General features: G+C 40.4%; 1 protein-coding gene across 1 annotated transcript in view; it reads left to right on the top strand.

Moving 5' to 3' along the window:
• Positions 1-11,032, top strand: part of LOC150019242 (broad substrate specificity ATP-binding cassette transporter ABCG2-like) — a 64,492-nt gene extending 53,460 nt beyond the window's left edge. Inside the window, exons 12-16 of the mRNA XM_090266284.1 lie at positions 74-198; positions 1,415-1,569; positions 3,996-4,085; positions 4,947-5,029; positions 10,834-11,032. Coding sequence (XP_090122410.1) covers positions 74-198; positions 1,415-1,569; positions 3,996-4,085; positions 4,947-5,029; positions 10,834-10,981 — 601 coding nt within the window. The 3' untranslated portion in view covers positions 10,982-11,032. The remainder of the gene's footprint in view (positions 1-73; positions 199-1,414; positions 1,570-3,995; positions 4,086-4,946; positions 5,030-10,833) is intronic.
• Positions 11,033-17,712: the final 6,680 nt, after the last annotated feature.

The raw sequence follows: 17,712 nt of genomic DNA, 5'->3' as shown, positions 1-17,712 counted from the left end.
AAGAGGCTCAATCACCTGGCCTGTGCCTTCTTAAACTAATGTGGGATGCGTGACATGAATTTTTGTTTTTTAGGCATGAATATATCAGTGGATACTACAGAGTGTCATCTTATTTTTTTGGGAAACTGTTATCTGATTTACTACCCATGAGGATGTTACCAAGTATTATATTTACTTGTATAACCTACTTCTTGTTAGGTAAGCAACAAGAAAAAAGGGATGTATTTGTAGTGTTGGCTGTGAGGGGAAGCTAATTTCTATTCCACAAGCATGTTTTTGGTTCTCAGAATTATAAATCAAGCTGTGAGATAAGGAAGCATCTACCTATTATACTCACTCTGAAACAACTGTTCTCTGAGTATGTTTATATCAGGACATTTCGCACACTAACTTTTTTACCTATTTATAAACCTGTCTTTTACTGAGTGATAGTATGTGTCATATACAGACATGGAAAGAATTCATAAATATTGGAAATTTACTGGAGGAGCTTCAGCTGCAATATTTATTACCTATCTATATTTATATATGTAGTGAAAGATAGAGATTTTGGGGGCTTTTTGGTTTAATAAGAATACCTTTTTAATAGCTGTAGACAGATTCATGTGTGCAATGTGTTTAGGCTTCTCCACAGGCTCATTGCCTTGGAATTTACATATATTTTACTGTATACACACACATGGATACTAGTAATATATATTTTTTTGAGAAAGCACCATAGGAGAAGACACACTGATTGAGCTTCAACTTCCATTTTACAAATAAGAGGTGTGTCTTAAAGAATTAGGCATAAAACCTGGATCCTGAGGCTCTTGACTCGTGTTTTTATGGCTGTCCCCAAATCTTCAGAATGTACGATCCATAATAGTACCCTGTTAGAGTTTATGGGGTAGTTTTCTCAATCCCAAACTCCATGGTACTTTGTCTCAGAGACTTGTGTTCTGCGAACACTCCCTCAGATAGTGACACTACTGGTAGGTCATGTAACCCTGATATTCCCAGTCTGCTCACTACCACAGTTACAGCAAACAGTGAGTAATGTGGGGTGTCTGGGTGCAGAGAATGTGCTCTTGACAAGTTTCCTTCTCAGAAGGCAGTAGAAGTCTAGCCAGATGTGTTGCTTCCAGCCCTCATCTCAGGCACTCAGGAATTGTAAATAATTACACAGCAAGGAGCATAGGTGTTATTTGAAAAAGTGCTTATGCAGGAGTATAACAAATAAAACTGAATGATAGCTATGCAGTTATATTGGTGGGGGACAATGAAACTGGTGACTCGGTGGTTGGACAGAGAGTGAATTGTTTTTCATTCTAATATTCATTTCTCAAGATATTATAGTGTTATTTGTATCATAGATGATCCCAGACACACAGTGACCGAGGCAGTTGGATTAAGCCCCTCTTTTTTTCCTAAGGATTGAAGCCAGCAGTCGAGTCCTTCTTCATCATGATGTTCACTCTTATGATGGTGGCTTATTCAGCCAGTTCTATGGCACTGGCCATAGCAGCAGGTCAGAGCGTGGTGTCCATAGCAACACTTCTCATGACCATCTCCTTCGTGTTTATGATGGTGAGTAGGAGCCGTTCTTCTCTGAGAAGTAATTATTTTCCCTCTTTCATTCCAGCAAGTGCACCTGCCATGGAAAACCTACTTTGAGGATTCTTTACATGGGACTCTTAGTTTTAAGGAAACAATATATTAAAATATGGCTTCTATTAGAGAGTGTACCAGCTTTTTCTCTACCTTACCCAGCCTTTTCTGCTCCTGTTCTAATATAATTACTATAACTTTAGTTAACATGTTGTTACAAGTGAGAGTTTAAAAGATGCTTCTTGGTGACATACAGTGAAATCTTGATGAATGGTAACTTAAAAACCACAACATTTTGATTGGGCGATTCCCTCATGTAAATGACAGGTTAATTGCCTGACTTCTGCACTGGTGTTAGAGAACTGCTGGTGTATTTACCCAGGAGCTGAGATGGTGTGTCTGGGTCAAATACTTTCCAAGGTAAAAGCTAAGCTCCATGGGAAATAGAACAGTATGTAACATGGGTAACTCTCTTGGTTCTTCCTAGGGTTTGAAAGGAGTGTTTAAAAAATACTGAAAAATTCCAAAGCCTGCAGAGTACTAAGTCCCCTACTCTTTGTTTACTTGACATTTTCTTATGTCAACATACTTCTGGTTACCTTTTTTTCCCCTACAGTTACTGAATCCTCATTTTACAAGTCTCTAACTTTTGCACACACATAGATGCATGAACAGGTGAAGGGAAGCAGTTAGCACTGTGATTTTCAACAGGTATGCCACAGGAATTTGTAAACCATGCAATACCTGACTACTTAGTCAGGGGCACTGACATCTTTTCCATTAAGTTGTCAAATAAAAAAGTGACAACAGCCCACACAATAGCTGTCTGGGATGAATGAATCAAAATTATACCTATGTTTTGTCTGATCAGAAAAATATGTATTTTTTGGTGTGCCACAGAATTTTAGTACTTAGTGTATGTGCCATGAGATGAAAAGGTTGAAAGTTTCTGAATAAACACACTTCCCATTTTAACATCAAGTAAACAGGAACTCTTAGCCTATTTCTTTAATACACATGTCATTTTTATAGCTGTCTTAAAGGTTTTTAAATAGTACACTATTTTATTTTTAGTCTCTTGAAATTTAATGGCTTTAGAGAGAGATGAAGGAAGAGAGAGACATCAATTTGTTCCACTTGTACATTCATTGGTGCTTCTTGTATGTATCCTGACCAGGGATTGAGCCCACAATCTTGGTGTATCAGGATGATGTTCTAATCATCTGAGCTACCCAACCAAGGCTGTAAATAGCATACTCTTGCCATTGAAAACTAACAATCTAAACATTATTGAGAAAGTCATAAACCTTGAGTGAATTTCTTATAATATCATCCTATAAATAAAATGTTCTTCATTATATAAAAATGTTTTGTTTGATATATTAGATGCTTCAATTTATTATTATTTGGTTTATCTATAGTACTTTTTAAAATATTTGTTTGTTTATTTATTTTTAGAGAGAGGAGAAAGGAGAAAGAGAGGGAGAGAAACATCACTGTGTGGTTGCCTCTCACTCGCGCTCCCAACTGGGGACCTGATGTGCAACCTAGTTATGTGCCCTAACTGGGAATCAAACCAGCGACACTTGGTTCGCAGGCTGACACTCAATCCACTGAGCCACACAGGCCAGGGTTATCTATAGTACTTTTAAAACAACACATAAAACTGTATTTTACTTGGAGATGTTATATATTTAACACTTGATCTGATCAAGTTCAAAAATATGTAGTCACACTAGCATCATTGTCATTGCTATGCCCATCCCATCATCCTGAGGGCCAGTTAGGAGAAGTTTTTTGTGAATTTCTTCCTGGAGACATTCCTCCTGGGGTCACCATAGCAATACTGCTTGGGTAGCTTGAATGAACGTATTAACCATATTTTATATTGCAGTTTGCCATATGTCTAGGCTTTGGGTTATTTTCAGCATGCATTATGAACCCCAAATTATTCCTAAAAAAGTCATACAGAGATAGACTATGCAAACCCTTGTATAACAAAGCTTACTGTGTTATGGAAATATAGAGGGGCACAAGGTGCTCAGGGTATGTTCTGTGTGTCTATTGGTGGGAACATGTAGTGGTTGGAGCATTAGAACAGTCAGGGCTATGTACCTTCCATCTTGTGCTGTTATAGGGAAAGTGAAAGCCTTGACAATTAAGGATCTTCCAATTAAATGAAACATAGATATATTGTCATTCCTTTAAAACCACAAAGAGCCTCAGCTCTAGAGAGGAAAACACATGCAAAGAGGTTATGGTAAGTCTTTAGAGTAGTGGAAGGAATTTCAAGAAAGAGTTGCCTTAACAGAAACTTTTACAGGGTAGTAGGGACTTAAAGAGGGTAACCTCCAGAATTCTTCATGAAGTGGCTCCACCAGTTCTGATGTATTTGCTCTCCTTAGATTTTTTCAGGGCTGCTGGTCAATCTCAGAACCGTTGTGCCTTGGCTCTCGTGGCTTCAGTACTTGAGCATTCCTCGCTATGGCTATGCGGTAAGTTTTCCTCTTCTGTCTCTGTGACGAGCCTACTAGGAGCAATCAGAATAAAGCTGACCATGTCATGTCCCCAGACATGAGCTGTGTGGGTCTCCCAGGAATTTCCTCTTAGGAACACGGAAGGACAGTTTCCTGTTAGGCCTTGGGTAACCTTAATAATCACTGGCTTCCCTGTCACCCTGTTGTGTGAGGGAGGTGAGGGAAGGGGAGATAATTCATTATGAAACAGCAAGATTGACCAATTGATGTAAAAAATGTAGTTGGTTTTCAGTTCAATAAGGAAATACATGAGAGGATGGGAGCCTAGATTACGTATTTTTTCTAGACTACGTATTTTATATTGCAAGGGAAATTAGAAAAACCAATATCATATAATATTCACAGCCATTATTGGCTTTAGAATCTAATCAACTCCAGTGAAAACTGTCCTAATATAGTATAAGGGAGTTTCAACGCCCAAGTATTACAACTAGTTTTGATGAAAACAATCAAGAACAATACAAAAGCTGTTACCATATATTAGCAATAGTCATTAAGTGTCATTGTGTCATTTTAATTATAGTGTTTGGGGTTATAATATTGGGAGAGAGGAGGACAGTGCTATGGAGTAATATAGCCAGAGGTCTTCCTTCCATGCAAAATACTTTATTAGCTTTATATTAGAAGCCAAAATTTCAACCAAAGGCCTCTTAATTGCCAGGAACAATCATTTCAGTTGCTCTGGTGTGACAAAGAATTTGAATGTGGAAATTGTGTTGTTTTCAGAAATAACAATAAAGATTAAACTGGGAAAATGATGATTCTTTGGAACTTTTCTGAAATTTAAAACTACCTTGCCTTCTTCCCCTTGTGTTATAGGCTTTGCAGCATAATGAATTTTTGGGACAAAACTTTTGCCCGGGACTCAATGCAACAACAAACAATACATGTAGCTTTGCAATGTAAGTTTGCATTCATTGTCATAATGGGTTTGCTTAGTGTGTGGCGTGATGGAGAAAGGCCACTGGGCTTAGCTGGTTTGAGTCTTTTCAGGGACACTGACTTCTCCAAGCCTAAATGTTCTTATCTGTAAAGTGAGTGTTGTTCACTAATGCATATTAAGTGCTATTTAGTGCAACACCTAGTCTACATGGTCAAAACTGTATTTATATAGGAAAAATATTTATGTGCTCTTTGTTTGGGGTCTTTTTAAGAATCCTTTTGCTGTTTTGATTGTGGGTATGAGATTTCATTTTCAGAATATTTGTGTTTAAAATTAGCTGCTTTGATATTTTAGCAAGGCCCTCCAGTATTTGCACTGTCTAGATTATGTGAAGTGTATGGGTCAATAAACTTATGGCTTCCTGTGAGCCCAACTCATGGCCAGGAGTAAGGGCAGCAGAATTGGAAAGGGAGTGAACCTTCTCCTTCCACCATCCTGGCACTTATTTCTTGCTCCTGCACTTACAAGACATCATGAAATCAAAGCCTGCACTGTTTTTGTTTTTGTTTCTTAAACTGACTTGGACTACTGCCAATGAAAGTATCCTCCACAGAATGTAATACATATTTTAGTAAGCTAAAAAGGAAATCCCCTTTTTGGCATTATGTCAATAAAACAGAAATGCAGATTTTAATAAAATTACAGGATGTTTAAAAAGAAATTGAATTACACTTTCCTTTTATAATTATTAATGTTTTTATTTTGATGCATTAATTAATGAGAAAAAAGAGAATGCTGGTATTTTAAATCTCATGACTGTTCACATTGGAATTTGAACAACACAGGTTAGAATTGTACAAGTCTACTTATACAGGGATTTTTTTTCAATAAATACTGTAAATCTATTTTCTCTTCCTTATAGTTTCTTAAGATTTTCTTTTTTAGCTTACTTTATGTAAGAATGCAGTATATAATACATGTAACATATAAAATATGTGTCAACCAATTGCTTATGTTATCAATTAGGCTTCCATCAACAGTAAGCTATTGGTAATTAAATTTTGGGGAAATTGAAAATTACACATGGATTTTGGACTGTGCATGAAGGTTAGCACTCCTAACTCCATTTCTTGAAAGACTTTATTTATTTATCTTTAAGAAAGGGAAAGAGAGAGAGAGAAACATCAGTATGAGAGAGAAACATTGATTGGTTGCCTCTCATACACCCGCAACACGAGAACCCAGCTGGCAACCCGGGCATGTGCCCTGACTGGGAATCGAACAGGTAGCCTTACAGTTTGCAGACCACAGAGCCACACCAACCATGGCTAACCTCATGTTTTTCAAGGGTCAATTATATCATCAGGAAACCTCTAGAGTAGGAAGAGAAAGTTTTTTAATCCTGCCCACTCCCTTTATTTTTGATCTGAGCATATTTTTTTTTGGAACTACTAAATTCCATGAGTCATACAAAAATGGCACCAGAAAATAACTTTTGCTGTGCCAGTTATTTTTAGTACCTTGTGCTGACCTAACCCCTGGCCAGGCTCCTCCATCCTGCTCTACTCCAACTTCCACTAAGGCCTCTACCTTGTAATGCACCTGCTCCTTCCAGCCTTTGCTCAGGAGCTGAAGGAGAGCAACTGTCAGGAAGTCCTTCCTCACCTCTTTTCCTAGTTTTAGAATTCTTAACCTGCCTTATTTTTGTACGGTTGATTTGTGGGTAATGAGTTCTATAAAAAGCTTTGATGGAGACACACTGCGTCTCACACCACAACTAAGAAGGAATCGTCGGCGGCGGCAGCCGTCCGTCTCGAGAGACGATGGTGTAGCTTCTTAAGAGTCTATCTGCACTGCCGAGAATGGCTGTGCAGTCCGACTCGGGAGTGACACGGTATCTGTCTCCTCCCGTGTTGAATCGACATCTTGCGATGATGCTGGAGTGTCAGTGAAGCTGAAGCTACAGAGCCTGGGCAGGGTGATATGGAGGGTCTGCTGTTGCCCATGCAGCAGACCCCCCCTCTCTTTGCAGCTGAAGGATCCAAGGGAAAGACGGAGTCAATACAGCTTGGCTTCAGGTGCGCCGCAGGAGTTGCCGGTGTTGACTACAATGTCAAACCGCCTTAGGGACTCCGGCTCCGGATTTTCTGTCGGGGTTTACTCCCTTAGCCTTTCCCCTGAAGAGGTATGCCGCAAGGCAGCGGAGGTTTTTTGGAGTAAGAGTTTTCCTTCTCTGATGTGCCCTGACTGGAAGATCGAACCAGCGACACTTAGCTCGCAGGCCGACGCTCAATCCACTGAGCCAAACCAGCCTCAAAACTAGAAACAACCAGAAGTTCCAGAAAATCAAACTGCATGAAGTCCAGCAAACAATGATATCAAGAAGAAATACTCATCCACACAGATAGGAGGGGTGGAGCCCGTGGCAGGGGCAAGCCAGCAGAAAGCCATCAGGAAGATGACCTGGGGAGCATTCCCAGCTCCTCACCAAACTGCACAACTCATAGTCCCAGCACCAGGGAAAATAAAGCCTCATTGCTTCTGACTATGCAAACCAGTGGGGGTTGGGGTGGAGGAAGAAACAGCTGGTCTCTCAGCAGAGTCTGCTTGTTTAAAGGGCCCCCATGGTCCTAGAACATCCACAGACTCACCCACTCTGGGAACAATGGCCAGGGCAACAGAGAGGTGCCAGTCCCATATGGAAGTGGGAGAAGTGCCTGGAAAACAAGCGAGTGCTGAGCAAGTGGCATTGTTCCCTCTCAGACACCTCCCCTGCATACAGTGCCACAACGTGGTGAAACAAGTCACCCTGTACTGATGAATCCCAAGGCCCTGCCCCTTACAACATAACAGAAGCGACAACTCTACCTAAGACACAGAGGCAAACACACACAGGAGACTTCTGGCCAAGATGGAGGCCTAGACTGACATGCTCCCTTCACAAATAAGAAGGAATACAACTACGGCAAAACCAGAAATAACCAAAACTTCCAGAAAATAAATGGAAGTCTAATGTACAAAGTTATAAAGAAGTGGTGCTTGTCCTGATGGGTAAGAGGGGCGAAGCCAGGGCAGAGAGGTCAAGCTGTGCTGGCGGTGGCAGCAGTGGTGATGGTGGCAGGACAGTGGTAAGCACTGACACCCGTATTTAAGGGGAGGCGAGAAGCACCTGGGGAGCACTCCGTGGCTGCAGATCAGACCTGTCAGCTCGGGATTTCAATGCCGGGGAAGACAGATCCCCCCCATTGCCATGGACTGTGAGGCCTGAAGGGGGTGGTGACGGAGGAGGATGTTACTGGTCTCTCAGCAGAGAGTGAATGGCAGGAATCCATCTTGGACCGCCATCCCCACAGAAAACACCACAGCATGGTGAGAAGGGTCACCCAATTGTGATGAGTGCATGGGGCTCCACCCCCTATAGCATAGGAGGTGTGACAGCCCCGCCCAGGAAGCAAAGGTAAACACAAAACTGTCAGGATGGCACAGATCATGATAGAGATCCTGGTGACACTGATGACCACACAGCAAATATCTAATCTAACAAAGCAGCAGATAGGAAATCTTTCTGAGGCACAGTTTTGAGCTTTGGTTATAAAATTGCTTACAGACCTAACAGCAGATCTTAAACAAGACAGGGAAGGAATGAAGGCTAGTCCTGCTGAAATGAATGAAAACACATACAAAACTAGTGGTGAGGCAAAGAAAACCAGGGATCAAACCAACAATTGGAACATAGGGAAGGAACAAACAGTCAACCAGTGCAGAAAGAGGAAACAAAAAATGAGGAAAATGAGGAGAGGCTCAGAAACCTATGGGACAGCTATAAGCGGTCCAATATCCAAATCATAGAGTTGCCAGAAGGTGAAGAAGAAGAACTAGAAATTGGAAAATTATGTGAAAAAATAATGAAGCAGAACCTCCCTAACTTGGGGAAGAAATAGACTTACAGGTACAGGAAGCACAGAGAGTTCCAAAAAACTGGACCCAGGGAGAACCACACCAAGACACATTGTAATCAAAATGTCAGAAATTAAGGATAAAGAAAGAATCTTAAAAGCAGCAAGAGAGAAGAAGAGAATTATGTACAAAGGGGTCCCAATAAGACTATCAGCTGATTTCTCAAAAGAAACTCTGCAAGCAAGAAGGGACTGGCAAGAAATATTCAAAGTAATGAAAAGCAAAAACCTACAACCACGATTACTCTGTCCAGCAAAGCTGTTATTCAGAATAGAAGGGCAGAGAAAGTGCTTCCAGGACAAAGTAAAACTGAAGGAGTTCATCAGATCCAAACCACTGTTATACGAAATGTTAAAGGGACTTGTTTAGGAGAAAGAGGATCAAAACTATAGACATTAAAATGAAAACTGCATCACAAGAACCAACAACAGAAGCTAGGGAATTGAAACAAAGGCAAACTAAGTAGGCAACGAGAGGGGGAAAAGAATTATAGGTATGGGGAACATTATGGGGGGAGGTCGGGAGGAAGGGGGAAGGTGGGGAAGGGAGGAAGATGGTACAGGAATTAAGAAGCATAGTAGGAGAAATGGAGTAAACAGAAAGATGTTGAGAAGAACTATATACACAACCAATGGGCATGGACTAAGGGGGGGACAACTGGAGGGAGAGTGTCACTGGGTGGAGGGGAACAAAGGGAAAAAAATTGGGACAACTGTAACAGCATAATCAATAAAACATTTTAAAAATCAGTTTCTATATACTAGCAATGAACATTTTGAAATTGAAATAAAAAGTACATTACCATTTGAACTCACTCAAAAATATTAAGCTAGAAGAGTATTATTATATTCTTTAGAAAAACCAATTAAGTGTATAGTTATGGAGCAACCAAATAAGAAACTGTATACTGTTATTTGCCTAACTTGCTTTATATATATTCTAATACAATCTTACATGTTAAATGGTTAAATGTGTTTTACCAAAGTAATGTTTCAGGAGAGGTGTGCTACGTTGTTGCAAACTTTCTTGGTAGATGGTGGCTAAATGTTTACCAAGTAGCAGTACTGTATTTGAGGTTTTCTCTGGATTATTTCAAATTTATGAAGATGGAATGAATGAGAAGAAAAATAATAGCCTACCATATTTTAATATAATTGACTTTTATTTGAGTATGCCAAAAGATATTTAATAACTGTCCTAGATGATGTGGCTCAATTGCTTGGAGCATTGTTCTGTACACCAAGAGGTCACTGGTTCGATTCCTGGTCAAGGCACATACCTAGATTGCAGGTTCTATCCCCAGTTGGGGTGTGTATGGGAGACAACCAATCAATGTTTCTCTCTCAATCAATATTTCTCTCTGTCTCCCTTCCTCTCTAAAAAAATCAATAAATGTATTTAAAAAAAAACTTTGATGATGTTTGTAAGGGCCTCAGATGTCATATGTCAAAGCTGAGGTTTCCCCTTCAGGAGTAAATGAAAAATTACTGCTAATGTATCTGCCCTTTGAAGAGAGCAGCATCATAGATTTGTAAGTGAATGAGTCTTGAGAGGATAGTAACTTGATTCAAAGTGTGAGTCTGTGGACTTGGCCAAGTTCTTTAAACTTTAGTCTCTATTTCTTAAATGTGTATAATATTCACCTCTTGAGTTGTTTTAGGGATTGACTAAACTGTTATTAGTAGGTTGCTTAGTGTGGTATCTACTAGCATTGTACATACTCCTTAACTGTTATGTATTATATATGATGAGATAGTTATATAAGCTTGGTAACCTAGGCTTCTTTAACTAAGGGACAACAAATATAATGAGTAAAATTGGACAGATGCTAAGAATACAGTTATATACTTTTCTGTTCAATTTCAGATGTACTGGAGAAGAATTCTTGATAAATCAGGGCATTGACCTCTCACCATGGGGCCTGTGGAAGAATCATGTAGCCTTGGCATGTATGATTGTTATCTTCCTTACAATTGCTTATCTAAAGTTGTTATTTCTTAAAAAATTTACATAAATTTCTCTTAATTTATGTGATTTATCTACTCATTAAAAAAGAGCATCTTGATTTATGTATTCATGAAGTTTTATTTTTTGTCTTTCATTTACTATCATATTATTGTTCAGCCAGAATTATTTCCAACAGGGTCCATCATAGAAATCAATGAATTGAATTATACATGAAAGAACCCGAGTCATTGTCTAGTGATATTATGTACTGTTTATTAGTTCATGTATCAGACAGTAACCATGGAAGAGAAATCTAATTTAATTAATTTACCTAAAAAAATTGAATTCTAGAAAATTGTGATGAGTCACTAATATCTGTTAGCAGTCCCTTCATCTTTAAAGTAAATAGGTGTGCTAGTGCCCTCCAGCTTCAACATGATATGAATAAGAAATAATGAACGTATTGACGCTATAGTGGAAATACGAAATCTAAAGTATGTTAGAAAAACCCAGTGTTATTTATAGAGTAAAAAAAACATTATGATGGAAGAAGCTCTGATAAGCATTGTAGGGTTAGTAGAACTTACTGAGGTTTCTCTGTAGTGGAATTAGAATATCTCAGGGGTCTTGGCTGGGCTTTTGGACTGTAGCTGCATGGAGCCAGGACTTGGTGAGTTATTCTTCCTGGGGTTGTTCAGTGGGTTACACAGATGAGATCACCTGGGACTCTGTGAGCCCCGGCGCATCAGTATCCCTAGGGATTTCCATAAACTTTCCATGCCAGGGTTTGGTAATTTCCAAGATCCTTCCCAGCTCTGAAAACTTTAGACTTGTGATGTAGTAACTGTTATAACTGATCCTATCCAGGTTTTCTTCTTCCCTCATATAATCTCATTTACTTACACATCTTCTCTTCACTCTAACCTTTACCAGTAACAGAGAAGTATTTTTTAAATTTCTTTTTTATTGAAGGGCAATGTAGGGAAAAGTACAGTTCAGTGAATTGTCATAGAAGGAGCACCCGCTACATCCCCCATTACAGTATAGAGAAGCCCCCCTTGTGCCTCTCTCCCAATCACTACTTCTTCACCTCTCTCTGGGTTATTTTATTTATTTATTTTATTGTTGTTCTCTTACAGTTGTCCCAATTTTTCTCCTATTGCTCTCCACTGCCCCCCATTCCCCCCCTCTGCCACCATTCCTACAGGCAATCCCCACCTTGCTGGGTTATTTTTGAAGTGAAGCTGATATACTCTGCTCTGTTGTTATGATCAGGACATCACTACAGCTCAGTTTTTTGTTCCTGTGTGCATAGGTATATTCTTAATGAAGATCCCCTGCCCCTTTTAATATACTCTTAGTTTTGGAATATATCTAGATTCACAGAAAAGGTACACAGATAGTGTGGAAAGTTTCCATATACCCTTTCCCAAGCTCCTCTTAATGTTAGCATTTTATATACCATGATACATGTCAAAACTAAGATATTAACATTAGTGCATTACTGTTAATTAAACTACACACTTTATTCAGATTTCACCACTTTCCTACTAATATTATTTTATTGTTCTAGGATTCAGTTCAGGAGATAACATTGTTTTTAATTCCTGTTTTTAAAAGTAAGTACTTTTAAGAATTAGAGGAATTAAGTGAGCTGAGGATCACCAGAGTGAAGACCCCAGTGACTGGTCATTTTGGAGTATCATTTAGCATCAGCACATGCTCTGCCATGCTGTTGCAACATCAATCCAGTGTATAAAATTATACAACACAGTATGTATAATTTTTTTTAAAAATTTACTTATTGATTCAAGATGGGGGGGAGAGATTTGTTGTTCTGCTTATTTATGCATTGATTGTTTACTTCTTGTATGTCACCTGATCAGAGATCAAACCCAAAACTATGGCGTATTGGGATGATGCTCCAACCATCTGAGCAATACAGTCAGGAACATAGCATTATATTTTATCTTTGGACTTTGAGAAGCATTTTTTTCATTTTTTTGTGACATTTAATTTATGCATCATGTTGTAACACATTATTACACCACTTTCCCTTTACCTGGTTAATGTGTCAACATCAGGACTAATTATTTTTTTCAGTTCTTGGTACAGTTCTTCCTTTTTACATAACTCAGGTTTATCCATGGTTCTCTGTACACACTATTCCTAAGACAGAAAGAAGTATATTATACAGAGAGCTGTGATATATATATATAGCGAGAGAGACTATATATGTCTATACCTCATACACAAAGTATACTTAAGAAACAAAACAGCCAAAATCATTAATAGTACCCTAGTTTAATATTAGTGAGAATTTAAATGTATCTTATTTATTCTTCCTTTGTATTGCAATTATCTCTTAATATAATTGAGGTGATCTGCCTCCAATGCCTGGGCTTGGTGGGAACTCCCTGTCTAGCAGAGGTTTCAGGATCATGGATGAGAGAGAACAAAGTTACCCAGACACTGTCTTTTGTCTGGGAGGAGGAGAGGTAGCAAATCTCTCTAGTGGAGAAGAACCTCGAAAGTATTTTCCTAGCCCTTTCTATTGAGGAGGGTATTCAAGAGATACAAGGCCAGAATCAACGAATCACCAATTAGCCTCAGATGCTTGGATTACAGCTGACAGTTACTGATTACAGATATAAATGTAAAGGACACAGTGACCATTCTACATCGGGGTCTGTTAAACATCCTGGCACCATACTGACATCAGGTGCAAGGCTTCATACATTTTTTGCTACACACTGTTTATAGTTAACTAAGAGATAAGAAAAACAGAGCAAGCTTCAGAACATATTATGCATTCTTTAAATCCAATTCCCATGGGAACCTCCTGAGTGGCCTTTGAGTCATGTCTGCCTGTGGCCTTCCTGGTGTTCCAGTAGAGACTTACAAGGCTCTCAGGAGCCTGACTCACAGCTTGGGCTACAAGTCTCAAAACCACATAGAACAGTCCCCTACATATAATTCTGTTTTTAATTATTATGATAAGAAACACACAAAATTTACTACCTTAACCCTTTTTAGGATAAGGAACATTTTACAAAGTACAAGTAAAAACATAAATTCTATAAAGTAGGAAGATATTAGTTTGTAGACATTTACTTCATGATATATTTATTTTCTTTCAAATTTTGTTTCTCTTGAATATTAGAAGAACTAATCTCTAATGAAAAGGATAGATTAATTAATTTTTTTTATAATGATAAAAAAAACCCTCAGGAATAAATGAATGTTTGCTGCTATTTGTATTCCTTGCTCTTGTGGGGCTTTCAAAGAAGAACAAAGGAAGATGGTTCCTTGGCATGCTGAGCAAGGCAGTGAGAAAGGGAAGGAAAACTGGGCAGGTTGAAGAGAGAGTTGCTGAAGAGCGAGTGGACATGCTCATCTGTTTTCCCATCTTCGAAGCCATGCTTTGTGATTTTTAGATTTGAATTTAAAAACCCTTAATACCATCTATTTGCAAAGTAGCAGTACTCCTGCTGAATCATTCTTTCACCTGCAGCCCCATAGAATAGCATATCAGGGGCTCTAAAGCGGGTGGAAAAGCATTATTAGACTGTATATCTGCAAGTGAGGATGTGGCCTCTCCATTTAGCATTCTTTGTTTGCAAAGCAACAAAACCTTAGGCTCCATCTTAATAATCAAGAGCTTGGGGGCTTCCAGTCAAAATGGCAGCATAGGTAAATGTTGTGCTTGGAACCTCCCACAACCACATCAAAATTACAACTAAACTATAGAACAATTAATATCCAGAATCACTTTAAATCTAGCTGATCAGAAGTCCTGCAACTAAGGATATAAAGAAGAATCCACATGGAAACTGGAAGAAGGGTCAGAGACATGAAATGGGCTGGTCCCACACCCACAAGTGGGAGATATAATTTGGGAGGGATTTCTTGGCTGTGGAAGTCCCCCCTGAAGAACCAGTGTTTCCAGCCTCCACACCAGAACTCAACCCAGGGTTCCAGTGCTAAAAAGAGATATTCCCAGATATTCTGGGTTTAAAAATCAGTGAAGATTGTGGCTGAGTGAGACGAAGGGCTTTTGGAGTCTCAGGAAGTTTCTTACAAAGGGCCCACACACACTTGGACTCACTGCCTCTGAGCTCCAATGCTGGGACAGCAGCTTGAAAGGTACCAGCGACATATGGGGAAGAATGGGATTGTCTGGCATTGAGAGGAGAGCTAGAGGGGAACATTTCTTCCAGGCTGAAGTGCTGGCAGAGGCCATTGTTCCTTTTCTGAGCCCTTCCCTCACTGAGTCAACAGGCAGGTGCCATATCTGAGATTTCATCAGCCTGGCCAATGCTGTTCACCCAGCCTTAGTGATTCCCTAGGGCCCTTCCCCACCCAATTTGCAGGGCACCAAAGCCCTTTCCAGTGGCTTTTTCTTACTACCAGCCTGTCTTTGTACATCCTTCAAACTTTCCTAAAATCTCTCAAGCAAGCAATTTCTGGCTCCTGCCACTTGCTAAACGGCCTCAGGCCCAGCACCAGCTAGTTTTGGTTTGTGGTTTCATATCTCCTGGGCACCTCCAAGCCCAGCAAAAGTAGCAGTCATCTGAAGACTGATTTGTGCTCATGCCAGGTGGTCCTGGGCAGGGTACAGGTGATGACTGATCTTGGCCTGCACCTTCCAAGAGACCCCAAAGCCAGTACACACAGATGACAACTTCAGACAAGGCCAAAGCACCACCCAACCACGTACACAAGTAATATACTCAAGGGGTTGACTCCACAAATACCTGAGCCCCATTGAAGTAAATTCTGCACTGTAGGGTTGGCCCCTGCACAGCAGATTCTGCAGGGTGGTTGCAGCCAGTCCTTGAAGTCAATCAGCCTGGGGGTAAATTCCTCCCATTGGTGTGCCAATATCAATCAAGGCTCAAGTACAATAGCAAGGTGCACACAGCCCACACGGGGGGGATACACATGGAGTGCACAGAGCTGGTCACTTTGGACCCCATGCCACTGGACCCCATAAGACATCTACTACATAAGGCCACTCTACCAGTCCTGGGATATGTAACAGCTCTACCTAATACCTAGAAAAACAAACCACATCAAATTTACAACTAGAGTATAGAACAACCATGACTCAGAACTATCAGAAATTGAGTTGAATGGAAGATTGACAACTACGACATTGATTGAATAGAAGTCTGACAACTACGGAATTAAAGAAACCACATCCATCCAGACTGGTAGGAGGGGTGCAGATGCAGAATGGGCTGGTCTCTCACCCATGAGTGGTAGATAAAAATTTGGGAGGGATATCTTGGGAGCGAGGAGTCCCAGCCCCACACCAGGCCCTCCAGCCCAGGGTTCCAGTGTCAGGAAAATAAGTCTCCATAATTTCTGGCAGCAAAAACCAGTGGAGATTGAGTCAGAGAGAGAAATTGCTGGAGCCCCAAACTGTTCCTCTTAAAGAAGCCATACACAGACTCACCTACTCAGACTCACTCCCTCTGAGCTCCAGCACCAGGATAGCAACTTGAAAGGCACCAGTGGCATACAGGGAGGAACTGAAGTGCCTGGCATCAAGGTGAGCAGAGGCCATTGTCCCTTTTCTAAATCCTCTCCCACAGAGCTGACAGGCTGGTGCCGCGTATAAGACTCCATCAACCCGGCTAACACTATTTGACCAGCCTTGGAGATCCCCAGACACTCAGCCCTACCCAACTTACCTGCCTACCCAAGCTTCTTTTGCATATGAATGGCTAATCTTGGTTCATGCTTCACAATTTCCTAAATCCTACCAAACAAGCAACAGCTGGTCTCATTGAGCCCAGGCCTGGCACTAGCAGCAAACAGCCTAGTTTCACAGCTTGGCTTCCCCTGGGAATCTCCAAGCCCAGCACAAGTAGCAGCCACCTCAGATTGCTTTATAGTTCAGGCAGGATGCCCCGGGTAAAAAACAGGTGGGGGCTGACCTTGGCCTGTACCACCCGGGAAACTCCAGGGTCAGTGCACCCAGTATACAGCTACAGACTACATAGGAGCACCACCATCCTGCCCCTGCAGAGCTGATCTTCCATGAAGAGTGGAGGTTGGTGGTCAGTGGTAGTAGTCAGTCATTGCAGCTGACTGGCCTGGGTAAACCCCTCCCATTGATCTGCTAACAGCAACCAAGGCTCAACTACAAGAGGATCATATATACTCAGCCCACATGAAGGGTGCACCTTGAGTACCCAGCTTGGGTGATAGGGTAGGCTGTGCCACTGGACTCTACAGGACACTTTCTACATTAGGCCACCAAGACACAGTCAAAGCAGCTGTACCTAATACATAGAAACAAACACAGGGGGGCTGCCAAAATGAGGACCCAAAAAGCATGGCCCAAATGAAAGAACAGATCAAAGCTCCAGAAAAAGAGCTAAACAAAATGGAGATAAGCAATCTATCAGATGCAGAGTTCAAAACATTGGTTATAAGGATGCTCAAGGAACTTAATGAGGATCTCAACAGCATAAAAAAGATCTAGTCAGAAAGAAGGATACACTAATTGAAATAAAGAACAATTTACAGGGAAAGAACAGTGGCATGGATGAAGACAAGAACGAAATCAATGACTTGGAACATAAGGAACCAGAAAACAACCAATCAGAACAACAAGAAGAAAAAAGAATCCAAAATAATGAGGTTAGTATAAGCAGCCTTTGGGACAACTTCAAGAGGTCCAAAATTTGCTTCATAGGGGTTTCAGAAGGAGAAGAGAAAGAGTAAGAAAGTGGAACTCTTATTTGAAAAAAATAGTGAAGGAAAACTTCCCTAATTGGTGAAGGA

Source organism: Furipterus horrens, unplaced genomic scaffold, assembly GCF_987537825.1.
Source record: "Furipterus horrens unplaced genomic scaffold, mFurHor1.1.pri manual_scaffold_2, whole genome shotgun sequence".
NCBI classification, from domain to species: domain Eukaryota; kingdom Metazoa; phylum Chordata; class Mammalia; order Chiroptera; family Furipteridae; genus Furipterus; species Furipterus horrens.
This window is presented reverse-complemented; position numbering and strand designations above follow the sequence as displayed.